Below are 21042 nucleotides of genomic sequence, written 5' to 3' on the forward strand. Positions count from 1 at the left end.
CAGTAAAAACCCAACTGTATAATGGGTAATTGTATGTAAAAATAATGTGTAAAAAAGAATGTAATTGTATGTAAAAATAATGTGATACCTTGTAACAATTGTAAGTCGCCCTGGATAAGGGCGTCTGCTAAGAAATAAATAATAATAATAATGTTCTGGGGAAAAAAGGTTGCAAAATGAATAGGAATGGGCTTCCATCCAGATGGTGATTTCATCAGTGTGGATGATGGATAACCCAGCCACAGGACAAAGGTTATCCAGAATTTGTTTGTTGACAAAAAGGAAAAAGATAAATAGATTGGCCACAAATTTCCACTTATTTCAATCCATCTGGGAATGCCAAGGACCTTCTTGGAAAAGAAGTTTGAAAGAAAAAGTCAAACAATGAAGAGTATTCAATAGGGCTAATAGTCATGACTTTGAAGTGCTCTTAAAGTGGAAAGATAGAAATGTCTTTGAAATGTATAAACCAGTATTCCTCCAACTTTGTATACATCCTTCACTTTTAAATTATACTGCAGTATAGGGATGTTAATAGCTTAGAGTGTAAACATTTACATGTTTTACAAGTGTTACACATGTAAACATTTCCCTAAAAGTTTAACTATTGTCAAATTACACAAGTCACATTTAGAGGTCTACTGTAATGTTTATACAGTTGGATATGTACAGTACAAGGTAATTTCTTTATATTTGATTCCATATATACATAACTGCTTGTCACAAAGACGGCCAGAGTGGGTGGCGTCAGACCAGAAAAGGAATACACAGAGACGGTGATGGTGATGAGAAATGCTGAGTGCAATGGCTGCACTCAGCGTTTAATGACAAAATAAAAGGTTTAAACAGAAAACACGGGACACGGCACTACACGCCAAAATAAACAGACAGACAAAACGGACTAGACAGTGCACAGACAGACGAACAAAACACGGTGAGCAGATAACACTAATATTTACGTTCTTTCACTATTTAGTTTCTCCTTCTCCACACTCGTTCTCCACTCACCGAACACCAACCCTGAGTGCAAGAAATGTGCGTCTATATATACTATTGTGCTGGGATTCAATTACTAATTAATTATTCACTTGAATCCCAGCACGTGAATTAATTCTGTGCAACCCCGTGCTCACATATTACATTTAACCAGCACGTGAAGTGATTTGTGCTCTCCTCGTGCCTAAATACAAATCTACACTTTTTAAATACACGTGAAACACAGACCCGTTTATATCCCGTGTACCAATGACTATACACCAACATTTACACACGCAACATACAACACATAACACACAATTGCACACAGGGGCGGGGCACATTGCCACACTGCTGTACATGTAATCTCATCCATATTATTGTTTTAATGAATTCATAAAAGCAACAGCTGCTCATGTTGGTTCTAGTTAGTTCTGTTTAGTTACTTCTGTGATAAAATGCTCATTTAAACCAACTAGAAAACAGCAGACTATTTTCACCATGGCATTTTTTTTAAAAATTGACAACAGGGAAATCGTATCTTTTTGCTTATAAGCTTCCTCAGAGAGAATTGCTGTCTTTTTCAATTACCGGAAGAAACTGAAGTACAACTTATGTGGAAATCTGAATTTAAATAAAAAACAAATGATCCCTAAAAGTCGTAATAGGTCAATAAATCTGTGGATTTTTAAGCCATAAATGCCAGTCGTGTGTTTTCAGGATCTATTGCCAAACATTTTTGGATCTGAGTCAAACAGTAAAGTCAGTGCATTATGCCCATCAATTCTCTTTTATGTCTGCCACTGATTATAAGAACCTGCCATAACATATCTGCTGGTATGGCCACTTACACATCCAGAACAAATTGGTTTCCTCTAGAACGCAGGAGACATGAGTATCTATCACATATGTTTTTGATGTAAAGTAATTAGTTCCCCGAGCACTCTTAGAACATGCTGTCTAAGAATGCTGCAAGCTGATCAATCTGTCTTGCTTCCTGAACAATATTATTAAACAGGTTACTTAGCTGTCCTATATGCCCTCCTATTGCTGCAAGCTGGCTTATCAAGTGATATAGCAGCAAGCAAGCAAGCAAGTAGTAATGCAAGAGTTCTGAACTAAGGGGCAGTGGTATAGTACAATGTCCTGAAATAAACCACACTTCAAAAAGAGGGAGAGTGAGAGTGTCTGAGGGAGTGTCGCACTGACCTCTCCAAAAATCTTGAATAGCTGCATTGTCTGTCACAGGCCAGTGCTCGCTGTAAGAAGATACTATGCCCTGGTTCTCTCTTGACTCAAATCGTTAACAAGATGCCCTTATAAGGAATGTTGACAAATGTGATGCTACATTTATCAGTCTCTAGGTTCAGGTTAAAATGAGAAATATTTGCAACCACTCTGTGTTTTCAATTTCGGTAAAGTTGAATTACATCGTCATGAAAAAATGCAACTTAGCCTTTTATGTTACTTATTACAAGACAAGGTGGTGATTGCAAGAAATTTAATTTAAAAAAAAGTGTTGTACAAAGGCGTTGAAAAAATATATGGTTGGGATACCTGCTGAAGAAAAACAATAATGTTTTAATAGTATGTTTTAAAGTTGCAAAATATGGTTACTTTCTTTTATGAGACAGGGGACAAGAAATAAAGTAAACTAACCTGATCACTGAGATGCAAAATCTAGTTTTAAGTGATCTCCTGTCCCTAATAGCAATGTATACAGAATAGCATATACAATACACAACTCTGCTCTACAAAAGAGTGAAAACCTACAGGTTTTTTGCTGTATGAATTTTATTGAAGATAATGTTAATTGTTTCATATAGTATGGTATGTATCAAAATGGATGTGCAATTCTATTTCTGAACCTTGTCCTTTTTCCTGGTAAACACAGCCTCCTCTTTCTGTGTTTGATGTTTTCTCCCCCTATTAAGTTTAGTTATAGGTTTTGTAGTTGGATTTGTAGGTGTTTAAAGGGGTCTGTGGGAAACTGGTCCTTCGATAGTGGGCAGGCTAACCATAAACCTACATCCAACAGAAAGTTTGCTCTTTACATGCTGGGGCATTGAGTTCACGCCCTTACTGAGTTCAACATATTCACCAGGCCCACCTGCTTAGCTTCAGATATCTGACAAGGTCAGAATCCAGTTGGTCTGTTCACAAATAATAAGGATACTACAACAAATAAATACAATTACCCAAGCCTTTGTATTACCTGGCATGGGACCTATGTCCTTGACTCACTGGAAAAAGGCCACATTCTTTTTCCCTATCACAAATTGTGTATTCTTTGTGTATTCTGTCGGAGCTGATCGCATGTTTCTTCACTCACTATAGTCTCTTTGTCAGCTTCACTGTGTATTAAATCATGTATGCAAGGTGTTCAGTAGCACATTTCAGGCAGCTGCAAGGGGTGCTACAATGGTATGAGCCATTGGCAGAATAGCATCCCTGTGGTTACATTTTCTTTTTGTGACATACAGTATCAGAAGTATTACTGATACCTAATGGTATCCATTGCAGAGCCATATTAGTTATAGTGTGCAAATGCACTATGTGGCATTTTTAGCACTTTTATGTCCATAATGTCTTCACTATTATCAGTACCAGAAGCTAACAAATCTCAATACATTTTCTTTAGTTATTCTTTGTCTGCTCTATTATCTACGCTGGATATGTTCTATGAAGTGGACCCGTGGGAATGTGATGCTGTACATGCTGTGCACATGTGCTATGCACCTTCCAGTTAACAGAAAGACATCAATATCAGCCTGTTTATTTAGTACCACCATTCACATCTCAGTCATGGACAATATGCAAAATTCCCTTTTACTTTCTAATGACAATTGTACTGTATAGCACAAGTATGCTTGCTATCCTTTGAGATATACTGATTTGTTTTTTTACTCTTAATGGATGCATTTTTCAAAACTTGGACACAGATTTCCCAGCAGCCTTTGATATTAATTTGCAGTCGCTTGTGTCTGCATCACATAACTGCTGGATAGAAATAAGACTCCTCCTGGCATAGCAGTTTCACGCCTTCCAGGTTTTAGTACGAGCTTGATTTGCCACAGTGTATAGGTAACAAGCTCAGGTGTGTCTTATTAAACTCATAGTAAAACCAGGAATGGAACAATCTACTATGCAAAGGAGGACTTATTTCTTAAGGACAAGATCTTAGATGTGTCAGTGAGCTTCTTGAAGGTGAGAGTTGTCTTCTAAAGTCCAGTAACATGTGGTTCACAATCTGGAACACTCTTTACACTAGACTGATGCACAGCCAGGACCATATGAAGCATGGGAGGGAGTTGATACTGAAGTACTTGGATTACTTCATCACTAAATACTTGTGAGGATGGGGAAGTGTTTATCATTGTTTAACTATCAGTCAAAAATAATTATAAACATTATAAAATTTGTTCCAAAAGCAATACAATGTGTCTGTTCTTTCTTTGCCACAAGCATGTTGTTACTCACAAACAATACTGTACATCCTCCTTAGAATTCTAGGACACTGTATTTGCATTTTATGGTGTAAAACTGTGCTACTGTATATATTGGGGAACTAGTGCTTTTAATAATGAATGGAATCTACAGTACTTTTGCCTGATTCGCAAAACAAAGTTCACATTTGCGAGCCATGTCTAATGACCTCCCTCCTCTTTCCTTTCTTAATAATTGCTATGACTGTGCATTCAGCCACTGGCTGGATTAAATGTCACAACAATAGAGCTACATTAGAGCTGTTAGCTGGTGAAACCCTTATTTTGTGTTTGATGCTAGACTAATCGATGTAATTGCCAAAAAGCAGCCGGTTAAGGTAGGCAGGTAAACAATGAATAATGTGTCTTATATATTAAAGACAAAGATCTTTAAAGTATTTCTACTTGTAAAAAACAATACATTTACTGTTGTTGCTCGTTTACAGCATTCCCCGTGAGACCATGTAAAAGCTGCCGAAGGACATCAGATTTTAAACTGGTTATAACTATTTTTCTTTTTAAATGTTTTATTTTAAATACCAATTCATTTCAGTAACTTTCAAGGCTTTGTGTTATTGAACCATGTAACTAAGTAGTGCATTGAGGCTGCGGGTACAAGCCCAATGAGCCCCCAAGCCAGCTCAGACTAGCTGATAACTAGCAGGGCTGGCTCTGGACAGCTTCAAACCAATGCTGACCACTGCTGGAATTTGAAGCTATTTGAGAAACTAGTGTTTCGCTGTAAAGCAACTTGATGTATCTGCATGGGATCCTACCCCATTTCTTTCATTACTCTTACCCTGGGATACTGCAGCACACCTAGCACAGAGAACATGGGCCTTGCAGCACTGCTACTGCCCACTGAAGAAATGAGAGGATTACAATTTGCTCTGCTTGTTGAATAACATAAAATGACTGAGAAGTGGTGAAACCAGCTGTATTTATGAATGTATTAATGTACCGTAGGTATGTATTCCAGGCCAATTACTCTAACAAAAAGGATTGTGTGGTATGAATATACTGTAGTACTAACTGAAACTACTCACCACTTTAGGCCTCTCTCATTGTCAACCTCCATGTTTATAGCCATCATTACTCCAAGCTTCCTTGATTGTTTCAGTTCCACATCATTAAAGCACCCTGTTTTTCATGTATTGCTATGCATGATCGCTGCTGTTTTCTAAAGCATGCTTATGTAGACGGACTCATGTTAAAGGGGGAGGAACCATTGATCTAGGGAGTGTATTGGAAACTGTGTGTTCTTTGTCCAATAATAGTCTTACATGTAATCATTAAAGAATTAGCTACATCTGCAGGGCTGAATAGCTGTCATGTTGCCGTGGTAACTGTATTGTCGTGTGTTATTGGTCCTCAGGGAATGGCTGCAGCACAGACAGAGGAAAGAGCTTGTGCCTGGTTTCCAGTGCTGGAAAAGCTGGCTGCAGACCTTTGTATGTAACTGGTGTTGAAAGGTCAATGGGGATGATCGAGAGCTGAGAGCTAATTTTTCAAAAACAGATATATTTCGAAGATACTATTGGAATGGTTACTCAAAAGAGAATTCAGCACATTTTGGAAATTGCTGTTGGCCTATACTGATGTCATGTTTCTTTTTCTTGTTGCTGTGAGAATCAATTTGACCGGTATCCAGCACAGTATACCAGTACTGCGAAACACACTGCACAGAACATGTTTTGAAAGCTGAAATTTATATTTTTAGAAGATAATTTGACAGAGGAAATCCCATTGTTCTTGTGTGAGGTAATCCTTTGTATCAACCATGATTTTACATAAACACAGGATTGCATAACCCCTGCATTACTCCTTCTCAAAGTCTTTCTAACCCCTTAACACTGTTGCATTACAATGTCATACAGGCAGGCATACAGCATGCCAGATCATTGCAATGAATGGTGAGTGTGGCTGGATTGGGTGGGTGTCTTGGGAATGTAACCCTGGATGAACCTGTCACTAACCTTTAAGCAGTAAATATGTTTTTTTTTCCTGTGATGAGAAACTGATGAGATCTCTTTCTTGTGAAAGAAAAAAATGGACCTGAGCTGAATTTGACCTACAATTGTATCCAAAGTTCTGGCTCTTGCAGCTCTGCAAAACATCTTCAACCTGGTTTCTATTTGCTATTTATACTTTATTGTGCAATAAAACATGTATTAATTACAAGAGCCTCATTCACAGAGATATCCTGATGCCTACCACAGCACATGAACAATAAACAATAAACCTTCACATAAATGTTTACTAGAGAGAAGAAGCACAGACTGAGCACAAATAATATTTATGACGTAATGGAACATTAATGGCTTGTCAGTCCAATAGAGGACATCTTGAACAAAACATATTTTTTTTTTATCAGCTGTTTCTTGTTTTAAACCTTTAAGGTGGTTCTGACCTCTGTGGCATTGCTTGTGTGTGATATACCTCCTTTGGATGACTTCATTCTTCCACTTGAGAAATGTTTAAGTAACATTAACTGACTCACCAGCCTCGCAACTTATTAATCCATCTTCATGTGTCAAACTAGAGTTACTGAAACTAGACTTACAAGGTAACAATTACATGTTATCCTTTTTGGGCCTTCCAGCCACTAACGGTCATCAGAATTAAAGCATAGTAATTCAGAAGAAAAATAAATTTCTGATTAGATAAAGATAGTGCTGTCGTTTTATTAATTATAGGAGATATTGGAGGGTGTGATTTATGTAGGTCTGACATCATGGGGTTTGCAATAAACACACACCCTGGCAAACGTGTATTTTGTAAGGCATAAAGAGTGATAAGTGTTGAATCTGTAAAAATAATTCACTCTTTGGAGTGCTGTAAGGCACGAGAAACTGGGTAATATTCTTACTGATTCAACACTTTGAGTTGTTGATGCCACTTAAAACATTTCCTAATTTATACTTATTCGATAATGAGTATGTGTGCTGCTATTATAAAGATTTTTTAGTTACTTCCTTTTGGGTTGCCCTTCACAACTCATGTTTCCTGGTGCCATATTAACTGATCATCAGCATGTAGAGTTTGAAAAAACTCATCATGTATACTTGCATGCCTTTGGTATGTCATAGAATAAAGCAAAGAAACTGTGAAAAGAGATGAATTATTGCTTATTCTACAAAGATATTCTAAAATGGCCTGGACACATTTGTTGGTACCCCTTAGAAAAGATAATAAATAATTGGATTATAGTGATATTTCAAACTAATTAGTTTCTTTAATTAGTATCACACATGTCTCCAATCTTGTAATCAGTCATTCAGCCTATTTAAATGGAGAAAAGTAGTCACTGTGCTGTTTGGTATCATTGTGTGCACCACACTGAACATGGACCAGAGAAAGCAAAGGAGAGAGTTGTCTGAGGAGATCAGAAAGAAAATAATAGACAAGCATGGTAAAGGTAAAGGCTACAAGACCATCTCCAAGCAGCTTGATGTTCCTGTGACAACAGTTGCAAATATTATTAAGAAGTTTAAGGTCCATGGAACTGTAGCCAACCTCCCTGGGTGTGGCCACAAGAGGAAAATCGACCCCAGATTGAACAGAAGGATAGTGCAAATGGTAGAAAAAGAACCAAGGATAACTGCCAACGAGATACAAGCTGAACTCCAAGGTGAAGGTGCGTCAGTTTCTGATCGCACCATCCGTCGCTTTTTGAGCGAAAGTGGGCTCCATGGAAGAAGACTCCACTTTTGAATTTGCTAAAATGCATATTGACAAGCCACAATCCTTCTGGGAGAATGTCCTTTGGACAGATGAGTCAAAACTGGAGCTTTTTGGCAAGTCACATCAGCTCTATGTTCACAGACAAAAAAATGAAGCTTTCAAAGAAAAGAACACCATACCTACAGTGAAACATGGAGGAGGCTCGCTTATGTTTTGGGGCTGCTTTGCTGCGCCTGGCACAGGGTGCCTTGAATCTGTGCAGGGCACAATGAAATCTCAAGACTATCAAGGCATTCTGGAGCGAAACATACTGCCCAGTGTCAGAAAGCTCTGTCTCAGTCGCAGGTCATGGGTCCTCCAACAGGATAACGACCCAAAACACACAGCTAAAAGCACCCAAGAATGGATAAGAACAAAACATTGGACTATTCTGAAGTGGCCTTCTATGAGTCCTGATCTGAATCCTATCGAACATCTATGGAAAGAGCTGAAACTTGCAGTCTGGAGAAGGCACCCATCAAACCTGAGACAGCTGGAGCAGTTTGCTCAGGAAGAGTGTGCCAAACTACCTGTTAACAGGTGCAGAAGTCTCATTGGCAGCTACAGAAAACGTTTGATTGCAGTGATTGCCTCTAAAGGTTGTGCAACAAAATATTAGGTTAGCGGTCCCATCATTTTTGTCCATACCATTTTCATTTGTTTTCTTATTTACAATATTATGTTGAATAAAAAATCAAAAGCAAAGTCTGATTTCTTTTAAATATGGAATAAACAATGGTGGATGCCAATTACTTTTGTCAGTTTCAAGTAATTTCAGAGAAAATTGTGCATTCTTTGTTTTTTGTGGAGGGGTACCAACAAATTTGAGCATGTCTGTATATGTGGTAGCTCATCTGAATATGTTTAAGGTAATTTTACCTCAACTAATTCACACTACCCATATAATGTATGATCGTCACGTATGTGTAAATTACACACAGGTGTGATGTAGCCTCAGGGCTAGAGCCGAGAACTGCAAGACACTATATCATTTCTTAAAGAAAACAACAAGACACAGAAGCAAAACTAATTGCTGTTAATATTGATTTTAACATAATGTCAAGCGTCTAAAAAAGTCAGTTTCAAAGAATACAAAACGAGTTTACTGTTTGTAATTTAATTTTAGATCAAGCGTGCCAAAACAGCAATAGTGGAAGCTACCCATGTCTTAATTAGCAATGTGTTCTGTTACATGATTTGTTTAAAAGCCAGGTTTTCTACCAAGTCCCCAGGCAAGAGGCAATCAGGCAGTTATAATGTTATAGCTTTGACTATGTGAGCTATCGAGAACACGTAAGTTAGTGATCTTTTGACACCTTTAATGCCTTGCAAGGATACAAATTCAGCCCCTTGTCACTTTTTTTCTGGCACCTAGCATTTTCTTGTGAGATATCCCTCAGGCTTCCCTAAATCTGTTTGTTGTGCCTTTGGAGATAGCAGCATGTGTTGTGTGTGGTGAAATCCATACAGCTTCCAATTGTTTCTGGCAACACTTCTGTATAGGGGGAGAGCTTGGTATCATCTTACTTTTCCCCCAGGACATGTCACATGACCCTGCAGTCTGTGGATTCAGGCAAAGGAGGGAAGTGATGCATAGCCAGGTTTTTAAAGCTCTCAATGAGAACCACATGCAGGATGAGGGAGGCAGGCCACTGACTAAGCTAGCCTGACTAAGAGAAGCTGTGCTGAAAGAATCCCTCTCACATTTTCACAAGGCAGCAAAGGGGACAGGACCTTAGAGGAAACCCTGCAACCCTGCGAAAAGGCAAGCAAGAAAAAAAAATATATATCCTTCCTGGAATCTCACACCATCCCAGCAGGATTGTTAAAGAAGAGAGAGTTGTTTTTAATCACCAGAAACAAGAGTTTACTCAAGGGGTTCACTGCAAAAGCTTTTTGCTAGCAAAAGACATGTCGAGTGCTATCGTGAGAAGGAACTCCAGCAAGATAGGTTTGCAAAACCTCTTAAGGTGAGTGGATACCAGTGTTCTGGGACTATTGTTTTGTGTAAATGAAGCTTGGTGGGTTGATTCTGAGTTGCATGTTTTGCTGCTTGTCAACAAGGCTCTGCAGGTTTAAACAGAGCCTTGCCTTTAGTTCTGAAATGAACAAAAGAAGGAAAAGAGAGAGCGGTCTGGCTCGCAACCACTGTGATACTGTAGGGACAGGTAGTGCTAGAAAAAAAGGGTTCAATTATTTCTGCTAAGGTAAAACAATTCCAGATAAAATAAAATAAAAAAAAAATGAAAAAATAAAAACTTATTGAAAATATTTAAAATATATCACCATACTAATGTTTATATTAAAACAATTCTAATCGGTTTCCTGTTTATTAGGCAAAGTTATTTTTTATAAAAAAAATATCCTGTGTTTTTTTTTTTTCAAATCCACATATCTATAGGTAAAAAACAGAAAGGACATCTGACCAATGGTTTAGAATGTTTTTATGATGATAACGCCTATAAGTAAAGCCTTTTAACTTCAATGTGTATCCTTAAGTGCCTGTAAGTGTAAACAACACACTACAAAAAAACAACAAATTACAAACAAATGCTGTAAAATTATATAAAGTACTGCATAATTGTATTCCAACCAGCAAGATATATTTAATAGTAATAATCTACATGTTCCATTTTTTGGTAAAATACACAAATGTTTTCTACATAATTAAGTATCTCTTTATCACTTGATAGGAAACATTGCTGTTTTTATTTAGAGAAATAAAATTGACCCCAATGCATAGATTAACCTCTAGGCTGAGGTTTAAGGTCACATTTGACAGCCTGCAGTGTTTTATTCTGAGTGATTTATAGCTATACTTACTGTCTTCCAGTCTAGATTAAAGCCACTGCAAAAGAGAGAGAATGTAAATGCTTAAACTCTGCAGTTATTACAGAAATCTGCTTTTCTAGGAATTCATCTTTGTGCCCTTTTGTTGAGTGTCTCTTTGTTCCAGTACTGTACATCAGCATGTCTGGTCTGGCTCTGGAGTTCCCCATTGTTACCATGTCTTGAATACATACAGACTGTATATCATATATATTACAAGGGAATGGCCTTTTTATTTGGCAGATATCACAATTCTCCACTGTCACTGTCTTCCGCTATTTGTTATTCCTAGCTTTTAACCACACATATGCCAATCTGTAGTTGTTTTCTTAAAGACAGGTTGGTCAGTGAGATACAGATACCCTAACTAGTTTTACACTCACTACTGTATCATGCCCCTTTCAAAACCTTTATAAAGCTTAGTTTCCTAGTCATACTGATTTACAGCTTACTATGTCATATACTGTGTACAACTGCTTACTTAATAGGTCATGTGGGTCAATTTTATTGTGTAACATTTTTTCATGATATGATGCATTTATGCAATGACATATTTGCAAGAAGTATTGACTTTCCATATGGAAGAGTCAAGACTCCCTCTTTTGCTGTCCAAGTATCAATGCTGCCCAACCATGCTAATTTCAGACTTGAATCTGTTAGGCATAAATCAAACCCACCATCTCTTATTCCTTAAAGCACAGGACTAATTTGCCGCCATCCTCTTTTAAACTATACATTCCCAGTTTTTGTAATACGTAAATGCAGAGCATGCATTAAAAAGCCAAATATACTTTTCTTTCCAATTCATGTTGGGTTTTAAGTAACACAATGGTGATGGGAAGTTTATAAAAGTTCAGACAAACAGTGCTGATGTGCAAACAACATTGGAGTTCACACATAGCTTAGCATTGTTACATATCCGGGTGATTTATGTGTCTTTAAATGTGGTTATCAACATTTCGTAGAAAATCCTCTTCCTAAGTATGTTTATCATCTTGTTTTGTGTTAGTGGTAACATTGGCTACACCCTTCAAATTCTATAGAGTTACTTAATGCAGGGTTTCCCAATCCTGGTCCTGGGGACCCACTGTGTCTGCTGGTTTTCATTCCAACTGAGTTCTCAATTACTTCATTAAACCCTTAATTGAACTAATAATGTGCTTAATTAGACATTTTTTAATTGTTCTCCACTCTTAAAAAGTTGCCAATTTCAAATTACTTATAAAATTGTATAGTTAACTTGAAATTTCCAACTGTTTAAAAGCTGAAAACAATTAAAAAGGTCTAATTAAGCTAATGAATAGTTCAATTAAGGGTTTAATTGAGAACTCAGTTGGAATGAAAACCAGAAGACACAGTTGGTCTCCAGGAACCAGGATTGGGAAACCCTGACTTAATGCACCCAGTGTACCAGGCAACATGCATGCTGAATTTTCTTTTCTTTTAAAAACGGAGGCTAGGTCAATCTAGCATGAAAGATATATCCTCAGCATTATACTGTCTGGATAATAGATTGTGTCTGTTTTAGTACTACTATGCCATTCCTTTGTCAGTCTGAGCTGTTGCAGTGTGTAGTGTTTTGATCAATAACACTTTGAAAAGTGATTTGTGCTGTAACACAGAGCACTTCCTATGTTAAGGTAGTCCATCATTGGTTCATTGGTTATAAACTACAACCATTTGTTCACAGTTTACTACAGTGTGATAAGAAACAAAAGAATGTGGTGAGTTTTGGTAGCTGAACAAAGGGGGTGATCTGTATTGGTATTTGCTCTTATTTTTCAATTTAGAACTACAGTGCTTATTTTGAATATATGCATGGATGCATGAGATGAGATAGTTTTCTATTCCCTAAATTGAAGACATTCTGTGGAGCCTGTGTAACTTTAAGTGGTTCATGGTTCTGTAAAAAGAGTCAGCCTCACTGAGACTGAATACACACAAAATGTGATAACCAATCAATCACACCATGATATATGAGTTATTTTAAAACTTGACAGTTTGATATCAAAAGTCATAGTAAAGATACACATAACTATACATATAGGCCTTTCTATATTCTACTTGAAGTAATATGAATGTCTTTATTTAAATAAACATTACATAGTAAAATCAATTGAGAATCCAGATTTATTCCCGGCTAGTTTGCTCAAAATATAAACTGTATATTTATAACAAACAAATAAAAAATGAAAAGCACCTTTAACACACCATCCACTGTGTATCTCTTAGTTGCAGCTGCATTCTTGAGGAGGAAAGATAACAGACAGCTAGACACAGGGGGCCTAATTGATCAAGAGTTACTGACAGAACACCATGACCTTAAGTGGTAGAACAAGGGTGGTTGAAACACTCTTCAAAGTGTTAAGGTTTGAAGTGCTTTCATGGAGATATGGCCAACTGATCTGTTGACTTTGGTCTGGATTAAATTAACATTATGGCACTGCTATAGCCATAGCATTGCTATGTTTCCAATGGGGACATACATGGAAATGTGTCCTTACAGCAATGGCATGGCATAAATACATTAAATAAAAAAATAAAAATAAAAATCAGCTGTTTAGAACAAAATCATTTAGCCTTATAGAAGGACCCTTCTGGTTCTTACAGTATATGTGATTTTGACATGGTATTATGGGTAAAGTATTGTCCAAAATCCCCTTGCAATGTATCCAGTGCAACTGTAAAAAAAACCCTGATAAGTTAGTGTATCGTAACGTCAGCTGTGGAATTGTATTTGGTTCAGTGACCTCTTTCCAAACAAAAATTATTGTGATTACCCAATTTTGATTTTGCTTGGCTGATACACAATGGAGTCAGGAACAAACAGGTCTGACAAAGTTTAGTCTGCTATTAAAACAAATTGAGCCATCAGTATTAAAATGTGTAGAAAAGATGCCTCCTTATCCCCCCAGATTCTGATACAATCAGTATTTTGTGCTAAAGACAGACACATAAAAATGATTTTTTGCAAGTTTCATCACAATTGGATAAATGGTTCACTCTAATTCCAAACAGAAACTCACATTTGGTTGCAGTGGTAACTGCTACAGATGCAAGCACCTGTTCAAAATGGACATGCCACAAACACGTTTATGAAAAGGCTCATAGACAGGTCAGGTCAGACTTGCACAACATGCTCATTTTAAGAACCATTTAAATCTGCAGCGTTTATAGGATATTGAAAAGGATAATAATTAAATTGCAGAGCAGATGTGGTCTTTAATTACCATCAGGAAAGGAACTGGGGAGTTGCAAGACCTCAGCTGATCCCACAATCCAACAACTGGAGTTTGAAGGGATGCTCAGTCACACTTCCGCCTAATGAGCAAATGTAAAACTTTCCACAGGCAAACCCAGAACAAAAGCGTCTTCTGATACAGCCCAGAGTGATTATTTTCTTGAATTTTATGTACCAGCAAACAACAGACCTCAACCCTTTCAGTCTCTTTGTATTGCTAAGAAACTTATCATTTTCTTGTGCAATGTATTATAAACCTGTCAGCTGAATTCAATGGTTCTCCCACAGGCATTGTCATTTGATACTTGCCCACCACAAAAAGAATGTTCACATTACAGAAGAATTAACTAAATGTGTCTTTGCCAGACTTCACAACACAGATACAAATTCAGAAAAAAAATATAACAGCAGCATCCTTTGATATAGGGCTGCTTATAGGGTAATAACTATGGGTGGCTCCCAAAGCAGCCACAGGTTTCACTTTTGTCCCTTAACTTCTCCAAAACATTTCTTAGCTACAACACATTCTGTAATACCATCTGGCTCAATAACAGTGCTCTGATTCTGTTTAGTTTTGTACACCAGTCGAGCATGACAATACATGTTTGTAAATAAAAATATTCCATGGTTGCAAGTCATTGTAGGTCAATAACGTGACAATGAAAGGATTCTCAGATTGAGGAGTGCGTGTTTTTTTTTTTTTTTTTTTTTTTGTGATGTAGTAATGGGAAAGTTGACTCCTATTTGAATTTGAAACTAATTAAAACCCTTTTATATATATATTTTAAGCAGTGTAAGTATATGATTTAAAAATAAATGGATGTAGTCCAACTATCCCCACTTTAGCTGTAATGACAGTTTACAGCAGGGCCTTGCAGTCCTGAAAATAAAACCTGTAGTATTGCAGTTGAAATGAAGTAACAGTTCAAATCACATGCATTCATCAGTAACATCTGCAATACAATTTAAATCCCAGCCACTTGTTTATAGAACTATCTTTTCTATAAGTTTAACATATGACTTGTTTAGACAAACTGCTTGCTTTACATGGAACGAAGGGCCCCTCTGATGTCAACAAACAATTTAATATAAATTTAAACACTAGCCAAAAAGAGCTCAGGATCTCTGCTAAACATTACCAGTGTGTATCAGACATTTTAATTTACCAGATGTGAAAATTGCACAGCCCATATTACAGACAACTGATACATTGGACATAGCCTTTGGCTTCGTGCTGTCTTGATCTTCTTATTCTTATTCTTGTTCTTGTTCTTCTATTTGGTTGTACATTAATTGACAACAATGCATGATCTGAGCCTTGTTTTCATAATTGTGAGTTGTTTTTGTCTATAAGATGGGTATTTTTTTTATGTCTCCTATTTGTGTGGTTTTAATAATATACCTACGTACAAGGTGATTAGAAAGTAAGTTTACCACATCAACGCACCATATCATTGATGTGGTAAATGTACTTTCTAATCACCCTGTATATTACTTATGTGCAATACTTTCTTATTTATGTTTACCTATGTATGTAGTAATCAAAGGCTCAAATGTAACTTGTAGTGTTTTTTTGGTGAAAAGTCCAGACAATTTTGTAAATTCTCAAATTGGATTTAAAAAAAAAAAAATCTAAACGTACATACATGAAGTTGCTATATTGGAAAATATGGAAAAGCTTGTATCTGCATTAGCAATATAATAGTGATGTGATACAGCCACCCGCAATTTCTTTGTTATCAGATGGCTTGCATATGATGTTTCAGATAGAAATTATGTCACATTACAACTCCACAACTCATATTGAGACGAGTTGTATTCTACAACTCGTCTCAAATGGTTTTCACTCATCTTAGAATCATTTAAACTGCTTTGAGTACATTTTACAGAATTAAAAGCTACATCTTGTTCATTTTTAAATAAAAAAAAAAACAATAGTGACTCTTAACTACATTCTTCCATTGCCTTCTATTAAACTGTCATATTGTGAGCCAAATATCCATGCTCCTGTTTGCAGTAGCAGTACTATACCTTTGCTACACCCACTTAACACAGAATCTCTAAGTCAGAGACAACTGGCGCTGCCAACAGCTGTGCAATTTAAATGGGCAGTGTGCAAGGAGGTGTGGCTGTAAGGACGAGGGTTTTTTAAAACCAGACTTTAACTGTAGATAATACCCTGTGACAAGTACATGCTTCATCTCTAACACATGCATCTTGGACGTTATTGTTTGCCTCTGTGGTGTGTGACTACATTGCGGAATGGCCATTCAAAATCCAATAATATACAAAGTGTGGGTAGTTAGTTGGGCTTACCAAATGGTATTTTCAGTTATACAGATAGCACAGAGGATGAATACTATTTATGAAAGCTAACATAATGTAAATTACTTCAGTGAGTGTAACCTCCATCAATTTATCCCAGTGCTCCTCTGACTAAACTGCACCACAGTGTCACACATTTTAACAACAGCAACAGGAGCCACCAAGCAGCTGGTTACGCTGTGTGAAATCAGCTGTCTCTGGGAACCATTTACTCTCGCAGAGGGTTTAGGGAACATCCATCCCCTCCAGCACAGTTCCACAAACCCTGATTGTGTCGCTTGGGAAATCTGCTTCTCCGGACCCAAACCTAATTACAGTAGGGATGTGACCTCTCAGCCTTTTTCCTGTAGACAGCGTGTTGATCTATTCAACTGGCTAGAATTTGAAAAACACGAGATAGCTGAGCTAAAAATGTGTAAGAAAATGCACTCTGTTTATCCTGTAAACTAAGTTCATATGTGACCTGAGCTGAATTCGAACCTGAGGCGAAAGGCTAGTGTAACCCTCTCTGCCACCTAAGCACCTGCAGTATCCAGTTTCTTTTAAAGACTATAAACCTACTGTCTGCGTTGTGGATATCGGGGTGCCCTGAATTCAGGGTTACTGGAACAAATTAAAGCTGCATTGGTTTAGTTAAATTGGTTTTGAACCAAAGTAAACATATACTGACTGGGAGTCTTGCTGCTGTTTGTTTGGAGCCCAAGAAAAAACGAGGGCAGCATACAAGTAATTAACTTAAAAACACTGTTCACAGAAAGTGCTTTGTTGTAATATCAATGGTTGAACATTTTTACCTGATTGTGTCACACTTTCTGATGCTTTACTGTTGTTTTGCGGTTCTCAGCTGTGTTTTGGCAAGCTTTTTCTACAATTTACTACCTTGGAAAACTGCATTCAACTTTTACAACAGAGGTAATGAACTTGGTCCTTGGCTGAGGTTGACTTGACCTGCTTGTACTTTTTGTCTAAAATGAAGGAAATAATAATTGCCATGGGGACCAGCCTTAGCTGCTCAGTCTAATATGACTCTCTGGAGAGGAGGTGTTGTTGCCTGAAGTCTAATCCCATTGAAACTCAGCATGTGAAATGTTGCTGGGTCCATCTTAGCTAATAGGTATGAAAACAAACCAACCTCAATAGCATGTACGGTAAATCGGATAAGATCAACTACAGAACTTAAACAGAGTACTTAAGTAGTTTTCAGCAAAGTATGTTAAGAATTATACTAATTCCTGACACCTTCTAGATTTTAGAATTTTAGACATTTGGCCTATTCTGGTTTTTTTGCCAAGTTGGCCCATAATGATTTTGCTAATATGTTGTATGGCATGAAAATACTATAAGTAGATTTGTATGTTTTTTTATTGCTTCTATTGTTCCTCATGGAATTGTTCAATGCACGCTATTTTACTCCTTGAAAACTTAGTAGTCATACAAAAGTCGTTTGTCTAGTTGCACAATAGTGAATCTTCAAGTTTGCTTTCCCAGCTACTTTCTGTCTGACTGCTTCAAGCTATAATTACGATTGAAAAGCCTTGTTTTGGTTGCTAGCAACAATGTCAACAGAGATGAAGGACAGCATTTGTTTGGGATCCTATTGGGAACATAATGTGCCAGAATGTATCGGTATATGAAATTACAGACAAAAGTAACACCAGTGTGCTCCATAGGGGTGAGGCCAGAGATATATAAAAAGTTCATGATTGTTATCACAACCATACTAAAACTCATTGCTGAATTGTTACTAGACTGCTGCTGAACTTGGTCAATCTGAAACATTGCTCTGTCTGAAAAGTAATTTTAATGCTACCAAAACTTTGTTTAGGATCTTATACAGTATTAAAGACCCGTGAGCCAGCTGCTCTTAATACTCTCTTATAAACTTTATAATATTGTTGTTGTTTTTTATTTTTTTTCATTTAGCCAGTTTCAAACCGATGACTAGAAACAGCCTTTCACAAGACTGTTATGGTGAAACACCCTTTAATGCCTCATAATAAAACCAGGCAATGGACCAAATCTGAATATATTAGAGGATTCCTCACACTGTGGATTAATGTTATGCATTTCCATTGAACAAAAGAAAATGAGGATATCTTGGTGATAGCAGGCTCCTAGTGTATTAGCAGGATTATATTGACTTACTTGTGTTAGCTTTTGGAATACAGCCAGCGTAAAGCCTCCAATGTTATGTTGCTGCATTTCCAATTTTATACACACAATGTTTCCCATTGTAAAAGCATGGCAAACTGTAATAAAGCACAGTGAAATCATGGTTAAGCACAGGTAAGCATTGTAAAACCCCGAGAGGTATGGTAAAGCATATTAAAAAGCATGGTAAACTATGGTAAATGCATCACATAAACATGGGGAAACTACATGCAAAAATACTCTAGTAAACTTGTATAAGTGTTGCCCAATTCCCTGAATCCTGTTATTTTTTTTTACTTTCCGGAAGTAGTGAATTAATCACTATAATCCTACTTTGCTTCATATTTGTTTCTAACTACATTGTTAATGTAATTGTACATGTTGCATATGGCACTTCTGGCCCAGGGTAACACAGAAACAGGACTCATTTACTGTACTGTATCTGCCGATTGTGGTTAAGCATAGTAATGCTATGGCAATGCAAGGCTAAGCCCAATACAAGTGTGGTAGAACTCAGAGAAGCATGGAAAACACAATGTAAAGTATTTTAGATTGTGTGAAATTAAGCACAGTATAAAATATGGGCCAGTATAAAGTGTGAAATGACCTTGGTTGTTACACTTTAGTGCTAACATGCTGGGCAATCGAAGATTTAAGGACAAAGCATGAGTATCAATAATTATTAGATGTATCAATTTATAGTTCTTGAAACTTGCCTTCCTGGTTTTAGCCTTTGTTTTATTGAAAAAACAATATACATTTGAACTGAGATTTTCAGATGTCCATCATGAAGAACACAGATATGTTATTTGTGTAAAAATGTCTGTAACGATACTAGCTGACAAAAAAACACCTGTGGTATCCATAGAAGACATCTTGAAATCTCAGCTCAAATTTATGTTGTTTCTATAAAGAATACATGTTAACAGGTAAACTAGCTAAAGTTTCAAGTGTAATGCTAAAGAAAAGCTGCAGTATCAGAATTTTTTACTTACATTTTTGACTCTGTGTGTTTTAATTGTATGTTACTGGGTTTATGAAATCAACAGTTTATTTTGCCTTCACAAAACAAATTGCACTATGGTGTAAAGACCTTGAAACTGTAAATATAGGCCATTAATTCAGAGTTGAAGAAAGATGAGAGACAGACAAGGAAATGTGTGCAGAAATGTTTTTTTTTTTTTAAACTGATCACTGACTGCTGTTATTTTTAAGTTCCCATGACTTCACCACTATGCCCACCAATCACACAATTGGAGCAACAGGAGAAATGTGTTAAATAAATGGGCTGTGGGAATGGCTAGGGTTAAAATCTACCCTCATCATGCAAATGTCTTGCAATAAATACAGACGTTCTTGTGGGCCTTGGAGCACTTTACAGTGGATCTGATATTTGAACCATTGAAGTCCCACAAACATGCTAATGTATTGATTCACCATGCTGCTTCAAATTTTTAAATGACATTTCTCTCAGTGTAGGCCATAGTACATTTGTTTGTGACACAACCCTCTTGGGAGGCCAACCAAAGCATGTTTATTGTCTTTGTTTGGATATATTTACATAACATAATCACTAAAACCAAAAGCTAATATACTGCCAGGCATGTACACCTCTTATAATTATGTCTCCATGTCTTCTTGCTGATCATTGAAAAGTACTAGATCTTTGTAGGGTGTAGTTGTGGGTTACCTAGGAAACATCCTTACTAAATTTCATGAAACTTTGCTCTGAAACTCACTGATTCTTCTTCTTTCCCTGACAGGCTGACAGCTCAGAGGAGTATTGAAGATGAGGAGGAGATAGCAAGAGAGCGTCGTCGCAGGGCTCGAGAGGGGTTAGGAAGCCAGAGCAACTTCTCCAGCACCAGCCTCACTTCCCCTGATAATGCCTCACCAGAAGAGGATCGCCTGTAAGTTCTTAGCAGACTCATCGGAGGGGTCTTTAAGGAATACCTGGGAGTCCATAGATGGTGACCCACTGATTACAGCAGTAGAGGTCTGTGCAGGACATAGCCAGGCCAAGCGAGAAGGTTACTGAGGCTGGGTGATGTCTATTGCAGGGATCGGGGGCAGCAGACGTTTAAAAACCTGTAAGGTCCCAGTCCCAGTCAATATTTGGTCAGTGTAAGACCTGAATTGCATAACATAATGGCACATCTAATGCTGGTTTTACAAATACAGTACACACGTTTTAAACAATTGTGTTTGCCACACTTTCAGAGAAGTAACAGTGATCTCCACAAAAACCCTAGCAGATACATAAGCAGACTATGGAATTATCAGTCAAGGCAAGACAATTGTAACAACTATTTC

The 21042-nt window shown here is 37.2% G+C and overlaps 1 protein-coding gene across 5 annotated transcripts in view; it reads left to right on the top strand.

Annotated features, from left to right (window-relative positions):
• LOC117434963 (non-muscle caldesmon) overlaps positions 1–21042 on the top strand; it is a 64384-nt gene that overhangs the window by 15133 nt on the left and 28209 nt on the right. For 4 of the 5 annotated variants that reach the window (XM_059002937.1, XM_059002940.1, XM_059002938.1 and 1 more), the window contains exon 2: positions 20493–20639. In XM_059002937.1, the coding sequence (XP_058858920.1) occupies positions 20493–20639 (147 nt within the window). Of the gene's footprint in view, positions 1–9793; positions 10154–20492; positions 20640–21042 lie in introns of those variants that run through there. The other variant, XM_059002939.1, reaches the window with a different exon arrangement.

This window comes from Acipenser ruthenus, chromosome 28, assembly GCF_902713425.1.
Source record: "Acipenser ruthenus chromosome 28, fAciRut3.2 maternal haplotype, whole genome shotgun sequence".
Lineage (NCBI taxonomy): Eukaryota > Metazoa > Chordata > Actinopteri > Acipenseriformes > Acipenseridae > Acipenser > Acipenser ruthenus.